Here is a 19,042-nt window from a genome sequence, read left to right on the forward strand (position 1 = left end):
ACTACATGTACCTTGTACTGTAGTGCACGGTATAATGCAATGCATATTTTATTGCAACCACCTAGGCCCCCCACACAATCATTACAACACATCTTGCAGCTTAGGTTCCATATTCCGTCCACACACAATTTAATTGAAAACAGGAAGACGTCAGCCACTTTGTAAGCATAGCAGTGTCAGGAATAATGCATTGTTTCTCATGAGCAAGAATATCTACAGTTTCAGGAATTAAATGCACGGCTTTCTAGGTAAAGTGTCATTTTAACCAGGCTGTTTCTTGCAGAAACTTCACCAAGTTCTAGTTTAGCTCAATAATAAAGGGTTTGAACTATTTCTTAAGCACTTTTCATTTGAATGTCACAATTTGTTTTCCTCAAAACTGGCAGGGCCAAGTATAAGTTCTCTGACTCTGAACCTCTGTCAAAAGAAAACACACTGCACTAATAATAAGCATCCGTTGTTATTGTACGGTACACTTCTTTTCTTTGACGTAAAGTTTGAAATCTTCTTCCCAGCAGTCTACTGGTGCTTTACTTGCATGCACTCCATTTACTGCTCTGAAGGATCTATCCAAAGAACGACTTCTTGATGAACGCTTGGCAACTCAATCAGCACCAGCTGACATATTTTCAAAAACTAATTTAAAAGAAGAACCCAAAGGGGCTTGAACCCTAACATGGCTAATTCCCCTGATTTCAACGTGACTTTACACACACACACCATAGGAAGAGACGGTTAATTGACTACATTAAAAATGAACCTGAAATGACCACATCCTTCCTTTGGAAACTTCCAGCAATGAAAGATCATTTACCCTTGCTTAACTAAATCCACCAAAACGTTTTCATTTTTTTTATGTGCTCGAAACAGTAAAGGTTAATACAAATTATCGACTTGATTTATTCAGTTCTTTTCAGGATGTGTCTAAAAATAAATCTAATGTAAATTCCGGTTACTTCACACAAGTTGTCATGAGCAGTGTCAAGGTTTTTAACATACCAGTAATTGAAATTAGTACGTGGCAAAAACTTTGCTACAATGAAAAGACTCTCTACTCGTTTTCCTTTTTGCTTTGACTGAGCACAGCATTTTTGTTCAGAAAATTGGCCAGAAAAATGTCTGGATGTTTGAGCGCAAATTTATTCTGTGCAGGTCATTCTCATATCACTTGGTTTGGGGACTTGACAACTCCTAATCATCTTTCTTGGTACCCACACAGGGAACCGGTTAATCTGCTAGATCACGACAAGGTGTAATATTACCCTGATACATTATTGCAAACTATTGGAAAGATAAAATTTACAAAAATGAAGCCTGTGTTATAAAAACTCCTCACTTCTTATTTTGGTCATGCAAAAGAAAACATTTTTTGGTAAACAAATCTGAAACATTTCAAAAAATGAACGGCAGGTTTTGACACAAATAGGATCATCCAATTTAATGCAATACACATGTAAATTCCTTTGTGAAAGGCATGGCACTCAACACACCTGTTCCAACAGCCTATGCAACAGGAATGAATCTTTTGATAGTTACCATCAAAGTTTTCATACGCAGTGAAAAGGGTTTTCTTTAGTTGTACAACACCTGTTTCATGTTTGTTGACATGATCACACTTACACTCAAATAGAGCAACATACCGTTATGCAATAATGCTTCCCAAATGTTGTTCATTGTCAATTGTCTGACAAAGATGCATTTTATAAAGCCAACTGTTTGCCTTGTAAGCTGTGTGGGAAAAAAAATGCCAGACTGCCGGTTTGCCTGGTACTGTACACGATGGCATGCAGTTGTTTCATACACATTACAATGAGCTACAGGAATGGTTATGCACTGTGCCTCCCCCTACACCAAAACAAAACAAAACAAAATCAAAGTGAAATCAAATCTAGGTAAGCTACTCCCAAGAAAGCCTGTTCCTGATGATGATCAGGAATCAATGGCACACAATCTTCAAACTACTAGCTATGACATGGCGGTCAATCCTGCTCCCCTGTGATGTAACTGGGAGGGAGGAGGGCTGGAGCATCATGAGCTATTGTGGGGGTAAATTCTGGTCTGAGGCCCCCCCCCCCGGGCAAATCCTAGGTGTGCCACTGGAAGAATATTCTCTTGACTCTGCCCGAAAAATGCATTTGTGAGAAATTGATGGCATGCCTCTGTGCTTTCAAGAATTTTGGTAACAAATACAAAAAGGTAAAGACAAGCATTCAGGAAAATCTCGTGAATGTCACTCACAAGTCGAGTACACTGCAAAGAGTCACAAGTTTGGTTGTATTGAATGCCAAGAACTTTCAAGAACAAGATGATGTACCCTGCAGGATTTCTTCAGAATAGGAATTTGCAGAAATCGTGGAAACTTGTTTATGGGATAACACATTTCATCTTTTACTTCCCGATAAATATCTCACTGCGGATTCTTATTTTCTCAACAAAATAGCTTCTCCTGGATTACGAATGCAACACTTCAGGTTCTCTTCCAATTCTCCCAGCTGTTCAAGGTCGAAGCCATTTACAATTCCATTTTCACTCATTTCAGAACACTGAAAACACACTGTCTACATTGAGAAAACATAACATCAAACAAAGAGCTTTTGCCCCTTTTTGTGAATTGATAACATACAAGAATACAACCCTCTATTAAATACAGGGTTTGCATGGCTGCCATCTTGCAGGCCAGTTCTTTTGTTCCACAAGGTATACACAAAGGAGGTTTCCCTGTGGAGCAAACAAACTGCCCTACAAGATGGCTATCACGCAAAGCCTCTACAGGGACATATATGTAATTTTGGTTGATTAAATCCAAGTTAAGCATCAAACTTTGATGACTACCACATCACAGGCACCTAGCAGTCTGAAGAAACTGTTCATGTAACAGTTGCTACAGATTCACCAATGCTTCAGACAAATCTACTTTTGTTTGGTCCATTTTCCATCATCCCAAAACTGTCGACTCACACCTATCATCGTTTCATTACATTCACTGTTAGGAACTTACAAAGTGTAACTACCATTCTAACAAACATAGAAGATGATGTGCGATCATGAAGGTAAAATTTACATGCATTGTGACACTGAGAAAGGAGGGGGTGTTTTATAAGTAATGTGAAGGGGTAAGTTATGACGGGAAGTGAGTTAAAATTGAAAAGGGACATCATGCTGTGGGGACTTAAGGGGTCAGAAAGAGGGCCGAGAGGGGTCCAGTTATAGACCTAATTTCATTTTGTTAGGAAGGGATGAGTTGTTAGGGGGTTGAGCAGGAGTAGGTTGAGCTGGGTTGGCTTGGGGTAGGCTACCGTAGGTTTGGTTTTCTACGTCAAGTAGAGATGAGCTGCGTGTACATGTAGCTGGGTTGGGTTAGTTTGGGGACAGTTAGGTTGTGAGGGTTAGGTTAGGTTGGGCTCAGCTGGGTTGAGGTGGGTGAGGTTGGGTTGAGGTAATAAGTGGCGGACTGGGTTGGATTGATGACAGGTGTTACTGGGCTGGTGGGAGTTAATGTGGGACAGTGTGGGGATGCCTTGTGCTAGCAAGTCTTTTGCGAGTTGAATTTGAATAAAATCTGGTACACTGAGTTATCTGATTGCACATAAACGTAACGATTTGAATTCCCCAGACTAAAGACACTGTTGCTATACCTCGTGATTCGGGGCTAGCTTTTGTGTAGTGACCATCATCTCTGGAATGGACTGGTTCCTTTGTACCCTTCTTATCCACTGAAAACAGTGCATTGGTATAAGGCATCTTGTATGTAACTAGGCAAAAGCTTAGTTTCTTTAGTATGGAAAATTCACATTGTTATATTCACATGGATTTAAAGAACTCAGTGTACCAGATTTTATTGAAATTCAACTCTCACACGGCTTATTCGGATAGCTGAACCTGGCTGGGCTGGGTTCGAGTGGATGAGTCAGCCCAGGCTGGGTAAGGGTGGGGGGTGTGTTAGAGCTCCTGAGGCACTGGGTGGGTTGGGTTGCTGTGGGGTTGCTGGCTTAGGCCATACTGATGTGAGCTACATCAGGCTGTCACTGGGCTAAGCTGGGCTGGACTAGGTTAGGTTGGGATGGGATTTATAATTCAGCTTGGGTTAGGCTGGGTAGGAGGTAGGAACAGACCTATTACATTTTCACATGTGAGATAAGTCGAGGCTTTCCAGCAATTTACAATTGTTAGTATCAGCTGCACTGTTAGGAAGCGGAAAAGGCCAATGACTAAGGATTTCACCACAATGATTTATGGAACAGCACGAAGGAGCCAGTGAGTAAGGATATTGCTTGCACGCAGTGCTGGTTCAAGACTTGGAGCCAAACTCACTAATTCCGTGAAGACTGCCATTATATGCAAGGAAGATTCACAAGTCCAGTGTACACATTGCAAGATAACTTATTACCTTGGCTAAAAGAGAGTATTACACTTAGGCTGGTTAAACAGAGTGATGCAAAAGTTACAGACCCACTGTCCCAAAAGGAGCATTATGTGAGTTGTTTTCCTGTCAAAAGACAACCTTCACTAAAGATTCCTCACTGTACATCTTACCAAAGCAACAAAGAATCGTGTGTCACTGTCAAATTAGGAATTGAAAAAACTTATGAAGAAATTGCCCTTTGAGCAACTAATTTTTTGGATTGTGTTTGAGACAAAAATCTACTCCGGAAACAACTAAGGGTTGTAATTACATGTAACTTATGACCCAAGAGCAAAAACCCCTTCACTATTAAAAAAATTTTTTTAAAGGTTTATACATAACAATTTCATGAATACACAAACGATATTGATGCTAATTTTGTGGCAAATGGTATTACACAGTTACATATATGTGCCTGCAAAAAAAAAAGGTTATTAGCAATTAATCAGCACAAATACACAATGCACAAAAGTCAATATACTCCACATCATGAAGTGATTGAGATCATGTGACCAGCTCTGTAAAAAAAATATATATCCCACAGTACCAGACAAATTAAACTGGCATGTGAAATCAGAAATGAAACTTTTGCCATAGATTTAGCTTCGACCGCTCCTACTTTTTAAAAGGTTTTGTACCTAATATTTTAAGTCAATTTCAGAGTTTTGGTGAATCAATTCAGGATTTCCCCTTTCATTGTGAATTTATCAAACTGATGTTTCATCTGTACTAATTTTTTCAAAGTGTTATGACAGAAAAATATATAGCATTGGCACTCTTCACAAAATATGAAGACTTCAACATTACTTGTTTAATGGCTGTTTCATTTTTCAGCCAATTTTGAAGTCTTTCAACAAATGGTTACATGTCAAGGAACACAGCTAAATTAGAAACCTTGAATGCACACAGTCATCATGACAAGTACATGTACAGTCAAGCACTCTCCTTCAACATTTCCAAACAAGAGTGCGACTTCAAAAATGTTGACGTTATTAATCACTTCCTGTTGGAGAGCCTGGTTTCGGGCATCATGTGTTTATACGCGTGGCCGGGGTCTCCGAAATTGGACAAAAGGAACTGGGCCTTGTAACAGAAGACCATTCCTGGAACAACAGACCAGGCTGCTGGGCATTACCGACATTTTTTCACTCTCAAAAGTGGTGATAATCCAGCCTTGTTTTGAAACCCTGTACCAGGGTTTGGGGCATTGACAGTGAGTGGATTACCACCGGGGACAAAAACGTTCCACCACCGCAACGATGAGTCACACAGCACCGCTGCACACTAATCTGGCCCCTATTGAAAAGAGGTCAGCAGCACACTGTGCTAGGTTTGTGAACAAAAGAAAGTTACATAACACCGCACAATCTGGGCTCTTTTTTACAAGGCTGCAGGCCTGGCTGAAATACTTGGGCGTCAATAAATTTTGTCTGTCAGATAAGAGTGGCCACCAGACAGTAATTCATGTGGTTGTAAACGTCCATTAATTGAAACAATGAATTTTTGAAGAATTTTGAAAACTGAAAATCTTGAAAAATTCCTGATTATGTGCACTACATTTTTCAAACCACCCGGCAGCAAGTGGTTAACACTTCTGACCCATTTTTTTTACAGAGCAAGTCACACCGGTAATTCCTGACATAGCTATGAACATGACGTAATCTTTCATGTCATCTTGTCATGAAGAAGACACATTTTCCTGGGGTAAGATTTGAGGAAAATGAAATATCCACAAAATAATCCCCACTGCGCAACTGCAGCGTCGGGTCTATGGTGAACATTCATTTCCTAAAGGCACACCTTACACTTCCCGTATCACCTTTTATGCACAAAACAACACCTTAGTTATTGTTAAACTAAAGATTTGCTAAATTTCAAAAGACGCTGTTCGAAATATACACGGAAAAAATCCGGATTAAAAATCTTAAAATTGGGAAAAGAATCCCAACAAATCTCACCCCTGGATTTCTGACGACACGCTTGGCAAACATCCACTTCAAATTGAAAAAAAAAGAAAAGAAGTTTGATCTTTCACTCTACGTAAAACCTGTGGGGAATAATACTTTATATACCTACACAAAGATGTATAAAGCACAACATACATGTACACTTTTTCTGCAGATGTTTGAAGCTTTAACAAGAGAAACAACTAGATCGATTTGTCACCTGACAGAGTGGAAACCTTTCAGTTCAGAGCATGATTTGACTATTTGACATTGGTTTAAAACAACTCGATTGCCTTGCATGCACTTGTGAATCTTACCCTTGACATGCTGCAGTGTTTGTGCTGAAGAATAAACCTTTTTACAATTTGCAGTAAATGCAAAATCCATCCCATGAAAAGTGTAAGAACATATCTGGCCCACGCATTGCTAATTTCCACACAAAGTCTGATGCCGGGTGCAGATTCCAAATGTTATCAAGTCTTATAATCCAACCGATTCTAAAACATTTTTCCTCAACTTTTATAAAGGCCAGATGCTGGCTACCGTTCACTTTTTAGATGATTACGACCCAAGACTTGATCTTACTACATGGAGTATCTCAAATCTTTCTACCAGATGCTGGTTACAATTTTTCTTAAACTTTGGTTTTCTTCTGCAAATCCAAATATTGGACATAGATTATTCCGTTGATCACAAAGGTTTAAAATTCCTTTGCTATAATACAAAATAGAGTACACGCCCTGAGGCCTTAGAAAATTGACATTACACATTAAATTATCAGATATTTCAGTCAGTACAAAATACGAGAAACCCAAAACAGGATCACAGTAATTGATGCCGTTGACAACCTGTCTGCTGTAATCCTTTTCAAAAAATTGCAAAAAGTACACGTATACATGTACATGTTCTAAACATCAAACCTGCACAACTACATGTACACCCAAAACATCAACCTTCCACAAGGAAACAGAAGTTACAAACAGAAACTCTTCTTTCGGTTTCCAGAAGAAAAATAAATAAATTGCACACTTCCATTAAAATACCATCCAGTGGAAACCAGTCTTTGGAGACAATTGCACACTCTGTTTATAGCATGTCATCTTGTTGACAATTTCAAAAAGTGATTTATTGTTTTCTCTTCAACAAAGTACACCATACTTTTCCAAATTAATTGGATTCCTAACAGAAAAACGCCAGGCAAAAATGTCTTCAGCGGCTACTTTAGGGATCAAATTGATATTCTCACAGATTCACAATTGCCAATTTCATAATCTTACACAGAACAAGAATGTCATTACTTCGAATTACCCTGTATTTACAAAGTTTTGTTAAACAATATTTCTTTTCTGTTACTGAAACTTCCTCTAACAATGCAGGAAATGTTAGGCCCTCAAACACACTGTAAACCATGCCCACAACTATTCCAAAATAAAAAAACCCAAAAACTATTTATTCAATGTAATAAAAATGTTTAAAGCTTAAAAAAGAAATGAACAAAAGGAGGGAAAGTGATAACTTTACAATAGTCCTTGCACAAGGTACAAATTCCATAGTAAATTTCTTTAAAGCAAGGAAGTACAACTTTTCCTATTTTAAAAATAACTGATGTAAAACTGAAGTTGCTATAAAGACCTACAATTACATACAATTCAGCTGACACTGTAGAGGCTTCATTACAAATTTGGAACACATGCACGTTACAAGAATAGGATTCATCTATCATTCCGAAATTGAATGACATGGATCCGAATAACAATGCTGTAGTGAGGGCCATCACAGGACTGGACACAGGACTGAACACAACCCCAGTCACAGACCAGTCACAGACCAGTCACAAGACCAGTCACAAGACTGGGCACAAGAAATGTAGTGAATATAAAAAGGAATGCTCTCGTTGCAGTTCACTGAAACAGCTTCTGACTTGAATGGTGACTGGAGGTCTTGCGATGGTCTGGCAACGGGTCTTAGTAGCATTTACGAGATTCCAACTAAGGCTGCATCCGAATCTCTTGTCTAGAGCTAGGTCTAGGTCTTCGCTCCATTAGAAATGCGAGGAGATACGTAGACAATAGACCTAGCCGTAACTCTGGAAGCCGTTTCAGACACGGCCTAACATTGCCGATAAATGGTAAGTGACGGCTTGAGAATGCTTCTACTACACTGGTGAATGGAATACGAGCATTCAGCACACACTGTCTGACTGACTCTTCCCATTTCTGTACATTATTGTATATACGCAGCAAGGATGGGAAATCAAATTTTGTTCCTTTGCCAGATCACCCGAGGTTTCTTCTGAACAAACGTTTTGAAAAAAAAAAGGTTTGGCCTTGCAAAAAAACACAACTAAGTCCACAGTTTGTTCTGAACCTGTCAAAATTTCAATTTGTTACAAACAGACACTTTAAAGTGATCCTGCAAATAGACGCGACCAAAATGGTAAGGTCTGATTTGTCTTCTATTCAGATGATCTTGTTCTAGTTAAAAAAAAGTCTGAAGTTTCAAATGTTTATTGACCCACTCAGAAATTTGCTACAATTTCCATCCAGTGAGAGTACAAGAAACTTTTCCCTTCTTCCCATTTCTGACTTTACAAACATTACAGGGTTGCAACTGTACCAGAAAAGTTCCATTTTTTAAATTTTCCACAAGGGGACAACGTATACTACAATTTTTGAAAAAAAAAAAAATCCCAAAACACCTGATTTGAATTGCCCTCATTAATCTGTTTTTAACAGAGCACATTACTAGAAAAAGGAAGAGCACATTACACAACAGCCTGCCAATTTTCTAACTGTCCCAAGCTCTATACACCAAGACTACAGGGTGTCTGGTTTCTTTATGGGTTACATACTGATTTTGTGAGATTTGGTGTTGAAAAGGAAGGAAACAACCTGAAAAAAAAACAAAAAAAAGGAGCTTATCTGTTGGAACAAATTCCCGTATCTGGAGATTAGAAACATCTGGCAACTTTCACAAGTCCTGACAATATCTTCTGAGTCCCTCAGCAATCCTACAAGTCACCTGCTATACTGCCCAGGGCTACCCCAGCACTACAATGTATATGGTTGTATGGATTTATCAAGGAATGGATCCAATGTAAACTATGTGACACAAAATAATCACTGCCCTTGGACATGTATACATACCGGTATGTAAGGCATAATGAAGCAGGATTCAAACTTCTAACCTCCAGTGCACTGCATCAGTGTTCTACCTACTGAGCTGTTAGGCCCCAAATGTAGCAGTGTCCAAAAGGGGGAAGTAAACAGTCTATCTTTGTGAACAATGAAAACTGACAACCAGCCATCAAGTTATTGTGACTCAGTCAATCTAATGCATTTCAATCATTTCACTCAACTACATGTGCAGGTGAAATGTCAGATTTACAATTCCTCAACCTTTGTTACAAAAGTCTTAGGGATAAAGACAAACCACTGTTTCTCCTCTCTTTCTGTTTTTCAAATAAATCTCAATAAAAAACACTCTTCGCCCAGGCCCTCTCCGATCCTTGAAAATCCATTGGACGGTAAGTGTTGTAGTTGAGTCCGTCACCTGTCCATCCAAATACATTCTGTGGAAAGCCCAAGCTGTTGATGTGTCCTGTGAGCACAGCACTCCTTTGTCACTGTTCACCATGTTACTTATGAATGGTTGTATGACAACAAGTTTGAGAATGGACTTGTGACGGCCTTGACTACGACACTGGAAGATACAACTGGATTGAGGAAGGTAGGGCCCAACCACTATTACTCAACATGGGGATTGATCTTCCTTGGAAGTAAAGTAAAGTACATATAAGATTGTGTCATTATTTCCTGAAGGATTCTGGAGCATAAAGGCGGTGCCAAGGGAATTTAGTTAATCACTTTGTGGCTGAACAAAGAATTCAAAGAACAAAGAACAAGAGCACGATTTCGAAGTGCCTGTTTCACGGTACATATAAGATTTTTTTCCCCCCCAAAAATCAATTTAATATTTTCAGATTGTGTCCAGTGACTCATGGCTGAGGGGCCGAATACTTCCCTTCCCTGAGACCAAATTGATTGAGACAATCCTACAAAAATAAACCTCAATATATGCAGAGGATGAGTCAGCTTAAGACTGCCCGGGCCATAATCCCCGACTCAAGGTCAAGGTTCCGAGGGGGATTACGCCAGATTAAAAACTGTGGAAATGGAGGTCGACGTTCGTTGTATCTCCACATCGTAATCTATTAAAGGGAGTGGAACCGTATCAGTGTCTTGCAACTTGGCTGGTGAAACTTTTACAGACAATCTTGAGGGCACAGTTTGGGAATAAGTGAGCTGCAATGGGGTGATTAAAGAATGATTTTGATTTATAGCTTTCAACTGTCCCTTTGGGTGTCGGTGTTTGGGACAGTACAGCCCTGCCACTGCTACTTTATATCTATGGATTGATGTCCTTGTTTCATTAAAGTCAATATTGCAGTCATGTCCTCATAATTCATTGAATGTCCTCAGAGATCCTTGAAAGTCTTCCCAAGTCCTCAAAGGGCATTCAATCTGAGGTCATACCACAAGCTTTTCCAAATGAGCCGATTACTAAGGGTACCCCCTGTCACTCTTTCATTCCCTATGAAAGATTTATATGGCTGCCATCTTGCAGGCACAGGCTTCTGCTCCACAGGGTATGCACAAAGGGGGTTTGTCTGTGGGACAAATGAACTACCCTGCAAGATGGCTACCATGCAAAGCCTTTATACTACTTGCTCACACAAATTTATAAGAAAGCCTCTGATGGTCGAACTGTTTCAAACACCGGCCTATTGCCTCGGACAAACCTACAAAGAGTAAGTAGTGCCTTTAATCTTGGTGTTGAGGACAGACCAGGAAAAAACATCCATCGAGACAGGCCTGATGATCTCCTTAGGAAACGAAATCAGAAAACTGTCCAACTTGACTCAGCATGATGGATAAGGGTCCTAGGTATAAACAAACAGAAAAAAAAACCTTCCCAGTAAACGCAGTGGCAGAATTATGCCAGTCAAAATACTTCAAACTGACTTCAACTAAGGAAACCAAGCCTGCGGGCAAAACATCGACAGTCCCTGGGCAGGACTAGCAAAGTTTCCCTTGGCATCTTGTCCTTCCACTTTTCTTACATCCACGTACCTTGCTTATTAATTTTCAAGATCACTCCAATAACGTGTATCTATTTTAGGGTGTGATTATGATCAGCTCTCCATCAATAACTAGTTTTATTCCATCCGACAAACTGCTGAAAAAAACCAAAAACTTCAGAAGAAATAACCACTCGTCACTCCACAGGTATATTCTGGTCCTGCTTTGGAGTTGCAGAGAAAATCTTCTTTTTTATATGACCAGATTTACTATGGTTGGTCTTCAAGAACACATCACTTTGACTGGCAGGGGTCCTTTCTTTAAACTATGACCAGTCTGGTTATATGTAAAATATAATCCGAGGTTTTCAAACTAAACGTAACTGACAGGCCATCTGTTGCTGGTATCCTGCCTTTCATAATTTTGATTCATCAATCTGTGACTGACTGCAGACAATTTACTAGCCAAGAAGCCCCAAAGGCTTCTGGCGATGCACGGTTCCTTATGACTAGTTCTCGGCCATCTTCTGATACTGACGTACATTTGCTCGGCAATTTTTATTCCGTTTAGCAGATTTAGGTTGGTTAACGTGCCTTTTTTTTTCTACCGACCAAATTTTCAGCTTACAATCTCTCTGCCGTTTGATATGTGGCAATTATCAACCCTGTCGTATGCTCTTTAAGATGAGGAGTTCACATATGTACCCTTCAAGTTTGACCAAGGGGGAAACAACACGTCTTTGTGCCTCACGGATTGAATTGCCCATCTGTTTTGTTTCACCAGACTCAGGAAGCAAGACCCTTACAATGACAAAGACAAGTGCTTGTTTCTGACGTGGGCCCCTTCCTGCACAGCTGTTGCTATTTCAGACCCGGATGCTCCTATTGTTCTCGAAACAAGACAATTCACGTTTCCTCGATGTACCATGACGAGCACAAAGGCCACAGCAACAATGCCCTAGTCATTTCCGATCTCTGAACTTTAAAGTGGACGGGAGTTCAAAAATAACGCTCTGAACCTCTTCACAGTCAGTTTGAATTCGTGGAAGAAAGGCTGCTGCGTCAGTTCGGATGGGATCTGTCTTTTTTTTTGGCAACGGACAAAGCTAAAGGAAAACTCTGATCTAGTGCACCAAGCAAAACGAGGCAAGGCAGGCAATCTCCTCCTGGTAAGTAACCCTACATGTCAACAAGGCAGCTGCACCGTTCCACAAGGTGAGGCTGCAGTCAGTGCCAACATCTGCTGTCAATCAGCCCATCGGTGTCACAATTTTCCTGGTGATATAATGATGCACGAGCTCAAAGGATGCCAGAAATTGGCCTTCCCCTAAAACTGTTCTCCCATCACAGCGGGCAGTTTCCACACATAATAGTACACTAATTCAAGTTGTCACTCTTGGTGAAATCATTACAAAGTTTCGGAACAAGTTGGGTTTCCACGGAGGCCAAATTTTCTCCACAACAATGGTCTCCGTGTGCTTGGCCATATCATCCACGCAAAGACAAGAAATTGGAGATCTCTCAAAGTGGATCTCCCTTCAATGACAACATCCAATTAATGTAGGAGCAAAATCATGGGTGACTGTACAATACAGTCTCCAATCACTGAAAATGTTGTCATCTGGACTGTGAACAATGGTTTTTCATGGATAAACAAATAACAGTTCATAAGTAAAGGCATACGTATACAACATCATGGTAAAGTAAACATTTTGTTGACTGGAGATGCCTCTTACATGTACACAAACATTAGTTTGTGAAAGTGCCAGATGTTTCTAGCAAGAACATTCCACTGTACTCTTCGGCTGTCATGTAGCCATGGTACAAGCACCGCATTCAAAACTTTTGTGCTCATCACAATGAAATCACACTTTGCTTATGGTTCAAAGAACCATGCTGACTCATGCTCGAATATCATTGCAAATACAAGTACGCTACCTGAGTTATAACCGTTTTATATTATACACAGAGTTGATAGTTGGGTTCCAACATTCTTCGTAAACATGTGCATGTGTTCTTTAACAACCTGAGCCTGGGTGCCTTAGGCACTGGGTTTAAATGGTTGGCCTTATGAGAACTATTCAAAAAGTGACTACGAATGCAGGCCCTGACCAAATGACTTGGCTACGGCTAGCAATAACACACATGCCAATGGAAGTCGCCACCTAGTGGCTGTGGCCATTTCCCATAGACGTGTGTGTTATTTTTAGCCATGGCCAAAGTACTTGGATGCAGCCACAGGCTTACAAATTGTATTCAGGGATGTTGAGTGGTCTGTTACATTTTTGCCTGAAAAGTTTACAAACACGAACATGTCTGGCCCCAGTGTCTTGCAACAAACTTGAGGGACAAAACAGAGCCTGAAAACACGCTACCCCTGCTGGGTATTTACACAAACCAAAATGTGGCAGTAAAACAAATGTGACTCGCTCTGTGAAAATGAGTCACAAGACCTGGAGCCACTTTTTGAGTTTTACTTTGTATTAGCTTGAGGAATTGAGTTCTTTCTTTTGATGTGTCACTCAGTTTGGCATGATGAAAATGGACGTTGAGTAGATTTTAAAAAGTTGAGGATTCCTACTGCTTAAGCACCGTGCCAGATTCTTCCAAAGGTTTTAACTCAAAAGAGGCTCTGGAGACATGTGACTCACTTTCACAGAGCGGGTCATAAATTGTTATTTGAAATGTTCATAAACAAAGTGTATATGCTAGTATGATAAATCCACTAGGACATTAAGGGATTAAAGTTTCAAAACAATATATTCTATCCGGTCAAACAATGACGATTATCTCAAAACCAAGACACATGCTTGTACGTTTTGGTTTCATTTTCAAAACGGTAAAAATTCACGTCAATCCAGGCATCCATTTCACCTTCAGAAACTGGTCTGCTTTCACAGTGTGTGTTCAGTGACAGATCTGGTTCTGTTAATTCAATGATACGGCAGTCCATAATCAGGAATCGGATGTGTTGGAGTTTATGTTTGTTAGTCACATACGTGTGCCAATTCTACTACAAAACACAATTTTGAAACCTTTTCTACAAAGGTTTGGCTAATGCAAGTTATGAATTGACAGAGAGAGCGCTTAAAATGACCAACACCTTTTATCTGTTTTCATATTCAGTTTCTCTTGGACAGTTAAAAGGCAAATAAACATTTTTTCTGATTCAAAGTAGAATACAATTCAAAATGTAATGCTGGATGTTCCCAAAGTCATTCAGTTTTTCTGTGGCTAAATCTGAAGTAAGATTTCTGGGGGTACTTTCATAACAACAATTTTAATGTGCTAAAAATATAACACTGAATCTCGTCAACATTCTAGCACGCTTCAATTGCATGCAACTTCCTGGACCAATTCCTAAATATGACCAATGATGAACGGTGTCACTGTTGGGGGGGGGGGCAAGAGATGACACTTTCCCCAGTGTCAGAGGAACTTCTCTGCTGTGAAGGGAACTATACCATGCAACCGGCGAATGAAAGTCATATGCTCTAAAAGTCAGGCATCCAATTTTTATCTCGATGTTGAAATGTCTACCGCTGGAAAGTTAACAATAAGATCTGAACCTTAAAGTCATGTGAATTTATCAAAGCCAGGTACCTCAACCACTGGAGTAGGCAGCGGCGTGGTGCTCCAGGATAAAAGGGATTCTACAGGTACCAGTTCATCACTGTGTAGCAAATGTATCACGCTGCCAAACTTTCATGTAAACGCTACAGGCTCTTCTCTAGTCAACAAACGATTTCCTTCCCGGGGTCTTAATTTGATATTCATTCTTCCTAAAATGGTTTTACAAAATTTCAGAACAGATCCAAGTATGAGAACAGGAACAGTGAGTTCTATGCAAGCATGCAAATGACGTTGTGAATTGTCAAGATACATACTGCCAACAGTCTCCAAAAGGCAAATGGGTCATTCTATCAATTTGGGATCCGATTTTTTCCCTGTTACGTCTGGCATATGATTTTTTTAATGTTTAGAACTCTTTGTTTAATTCCAAGATTGAACATGTACTGCAAATGACCTGCCAGACGAATAAAAATAGTTTGAAATCAATTTCAGTGATACGTCCCTTATCAAACATGTCAGATGGTATACATGTCAGAGGTAACAGGGTCGGAAATGTCATACTTTGGACCCCTTATTTATAGAATAACCCAAATACCAGAAAATACTCAGTCGCATACATGAGAATTTCCAATCAAATATGACTTGCGCTAATATCTGAATGTATTTTCCCCAATGCGAAATTTGGGAATTTGATGTACAGGAATTTTCTTTGGTCCGCCAATGTTGACGAATCAATGGAACTGCACAAAACTGAAAATAACTGAAAAAAAATGGATGCACCAGATTGACGTGACTGGACAATCCAAAGGCAGAGACAAGCAGTGGCATTTTTCAGAATTTGAAAAAGATTAAAGTGAATGGGTAATGCATGTGCATTCCTGACAACTGCAGGCAGAGATCTGTGTACATATTTCAGGGGTTCTTTACTTGCAAACCTAAAAGTCCCAAAATAATCAAGAATATGACCTGACACGAACTGGTCACATATTCGCTAGAGTTGATCGATAAAAACACAGTTTTACTGAACCATAACCTTTATTTTATACTGTTTAATGATTTCCTATGAGTATTTTGAACACGGACCTACCAGTGTGCATGATTTAAGAGGGCATTTTAAACCCAGGGTTCCCAAGAACATAAAAAAGTGCAACAGCATCCATGACTTCAGACCAACGACAGAGACGCAACATGGCAGTGTGGTCACCTTCACGGGGATTCAGTCTTGGAAAACAGAACCGTTTCACAATAGTGCGGCGCCAAGAGTTTGCAACACGTTGGCCAATCACAGCGTGCGAAATCTGTCGACCAAATGTGCGTTTGGAAAAGGGTGGACAGATTTCGTGCGTTGTGATTGGTCAACGCGTTGCACACTCTTGGTGGCGCACTCTTGTGAATCGCCCGTACTCCAAATTTTTTTTCCCCGTCACGTCTTTTCTCCTGTCCTTTTCTGGGATTCTGGGAACCCTGGCAACCTTTCCTGCATTTCTGTTACAACTTGATCACGGGCTTCGCAATTTAAGTTTAGTTGAGTGTTCACACTCCAGTGGCCACTCCAATCTCATCAGCCAATCCTACTGAACTGATTTATGACACAGAAATTAGATGAGAACAGCATGAGTTTTGTGTTGTCACTTGTTATTAGCAGTGACAGTTGGCGTTGGTTTTTTGAAATTGTTTAAAACTGCTTATCATTGGGATGGCCACCGAGTTTAAGAACTGTAAATTTAGTTTACTGTGACGTCATCTTGGAGGTTGAAGAATGTTCTCCCAAGTAAGTCACTGTGGTTCATCACGTTCTCATCTTCTGGAATTCGTCATCTGGCAACTCTTGGTTTCAGTTTGACAGTGCCCATACTGTGTGTGTGCGTGTGTGGCCTTCTTGGAGTTAAAAAATGGCTCTTAAAGTGGCTTGTGGGCCATCTGGAAAGCTCAATTTGGTTGGGTGGAGAGTTGGCTTCCAGAATGGCTGGCATGCTGGCAGACGCAACTGGCCGGCATTTCTAAGCTGGCTTGTCAGTATTCTAGGCTTACCAGCTGTCTTGTAAGGTGGCTTGTTAGCTGACCTGTCCGCTGTCTTGCAGTCAGCTGATAACTCCCTGGCATGCTGGGCTTGTACACTGGCTTATAAACTGGCTCGTCAGCTGGCATGTAAGGTGGCTTGTAAGCTGACCTGTGCAGTGTCTTGCAGTCAGCTGATAATTCCCTGGTACATGTACGTGTATGCTGGGCTTGTACAGTGGCCTTATAAACTGGCTTGTCAGCTGGCTTGTAACCTGGCATGCAAGCTGGCTTGTAACCTGGCATGCAAGCTGGCTTGTAACCTGGCATGCAAGCTGGCTTGTAACCTGGCATGTAAGCTGGCTTGTAAAGTGGTCTACAAATTAACTTTAAACTGGCTACCAATACACTGAAATAAATGCATGTGAACACAATGCATTCTGACACTCTACATTGTGTTTAAACTTTCAAGGTAACATTTGTAACAAATTCTAGCCCGCTGGTAGCAATTCAGAGCCATGTCTCTGACCAGCTGCCCACTACAAGTAGGTATCTTTGTGCTCTTGCCAGCTTGCTTGCTGTCGTTGTGTTGCCTTGCTTGCTTCGGAATGACGTATCTCCCCTGAAGTCTACCAAATTTATGACGGTTGTTCAAGTGCGGATCAATGAGCCAACAGCTTGGCCAATAAGTTCCAACGTTCAGACACACACCACACAACTGCATATAGCCAGTACTGGGCATTCGCATGACGTTTAAGGCATTGCAGCCTGTAGTCAGTACTAGCACCAGCCTAACATGATCCAGTGAGTTATTATCCGCCAGAAGGTACAGGCACCAGACCCTTCGCTCTTCTGTGGTCTCAAATGGCTATGGCTGTGGATCCAATGCTTCCATAACATACTAGCATAATTCAAAGACATAGCCGCAACATTCAGTTTCCAAGACTCCATGATATCCACTCTCCTTTGCTTGAGGACTACCATCCAACACAATTCCACTGCCCCAAATGTTAACATAACTAACACAACCACCAATAACTCTTACCGGTGCATTAACTTTAAATAGCTAAACTGCTATGCAAAGCTTAATGCAGTTTCCTCTCTCACTTTTGAGGAGGGGACTTTTAAATGCAATCCCAGCATGCCGATTACTTTAAAATCAAAGCGCCACTGTTTTAACACGTCCATGTGAGTCAAAGCCAGTGAAAACTCTGACACAATTTCTTTGCTGTTGGCAAAATTACAATTAAAATAAGTGTAGGGATATACACAACTTAAGAAGGCAACAAATGGATGATACAAATTCACAGGCAGAAGATCAGTGCCCAAATACCGTTGTGTTGATTGATGCTTGGGTGCTCTAGATGGCAATGCCCTCTGTAATTTGTCTCCTGCAGCCTGTAGACAGTCTGTTGCTGGGTGTGCTTGTAGAGAGCGCTCCCCTTGTGAAAATGCTCTGCTGGCTCCTGTGCAACATTGTTGTTCTGAAGTCAGCAATTCTGGTGGCAAGAATCCTTCTGGTGGGCATGGACTCCCAGCAGTTTAGTCAGGAACCAGACTGACATTGATATGGGCCAAGTCAACCATGTGCCTGTAAACATGAAAATAATGTAAAGATTTTTCTAAAGCAGAGATTATGTCAACAAGTGAAGTCTTCTGGGTAGCTAAACCAAAACAGACAGTTGCATGGAGCCCGATGGGCAGTCAATCAGTCCGTCAGTCTGTCCGTCAGTCTGTCCGTCAGTCAGACAAATGGCCAGTCCACAAGCAAGGCAACATGTCAAGCAGCCAATCAGTCAGCATACCTACACGGCCGAGGTCGATCAGTCAGTTAGGTAATGCCTTCATCAATTATCAGCTTAAAGAAAAACCAACCAGCTACAGTCGACTCTTGACATTACAAAATCCGTGAGACTTAGTGGAAATGTCCGTTGTATCCGAAATTTCTTGTTGGCGGAACGCAGTGCTTCGGTGTGTTGTATGAATAGATCCTATTGAGTATAGTGCCATGTACACAGCACATTCACATGTACTGTACATGTA

General features: G+C 40.6%; 1 protein-coding gene across 2 annotated transcripts in view; it reads right to left on the reverse strand.

The window, feature by feature from the left end:
* Nucleotides 1-12: 12 nt before the first annotated feature.
* LOC110979428 (uncharacterized) overlaps nucleotides 13-19,042 on the reverse strand; it is a 39,012-nt gene continuing 19,982 nt past the window's right edge. The window contains exons 21-22 of one of the 2 annotated variants that reach the window (XR_015428118.1): nucleotides 17,323-18,590; nucleotides 13-17,274 (exon numbers count right to left, since the gene is read on the reverse strand). Coding sequence is in view for 1 of the 2 variants with exons in the window: in XM_022235206.2 (XP_022090898.2) it covers nucleotides 18,542-18,590 (49 nt within the window). In the remaining variant the exon portion in view is untranslated. Of the gene's footprint in view, nucleotides 18,591-19,042 lie in introns of both variants that reach the window. The other variant, XM_022235206.2, reaches the window with a different exon arrangement.

The sequence above is a fragment of the Acanthaster planci genome, linkage group LG17 (assembly GCF_054643075.1).
Source record: "Acanthaster planci isolate LZ-2023a linkage group LG17, COTS_SCS, whole genome shotgun sequence".
In the NCBI taxonomy this organism is placed as follows: domain Eukaryota; kingdom Metazoa; phylum Echinodermata; class Asteroidea; order Valvatida; family Acanthasteridae; genus Acanthaster; species Acanthaster planci.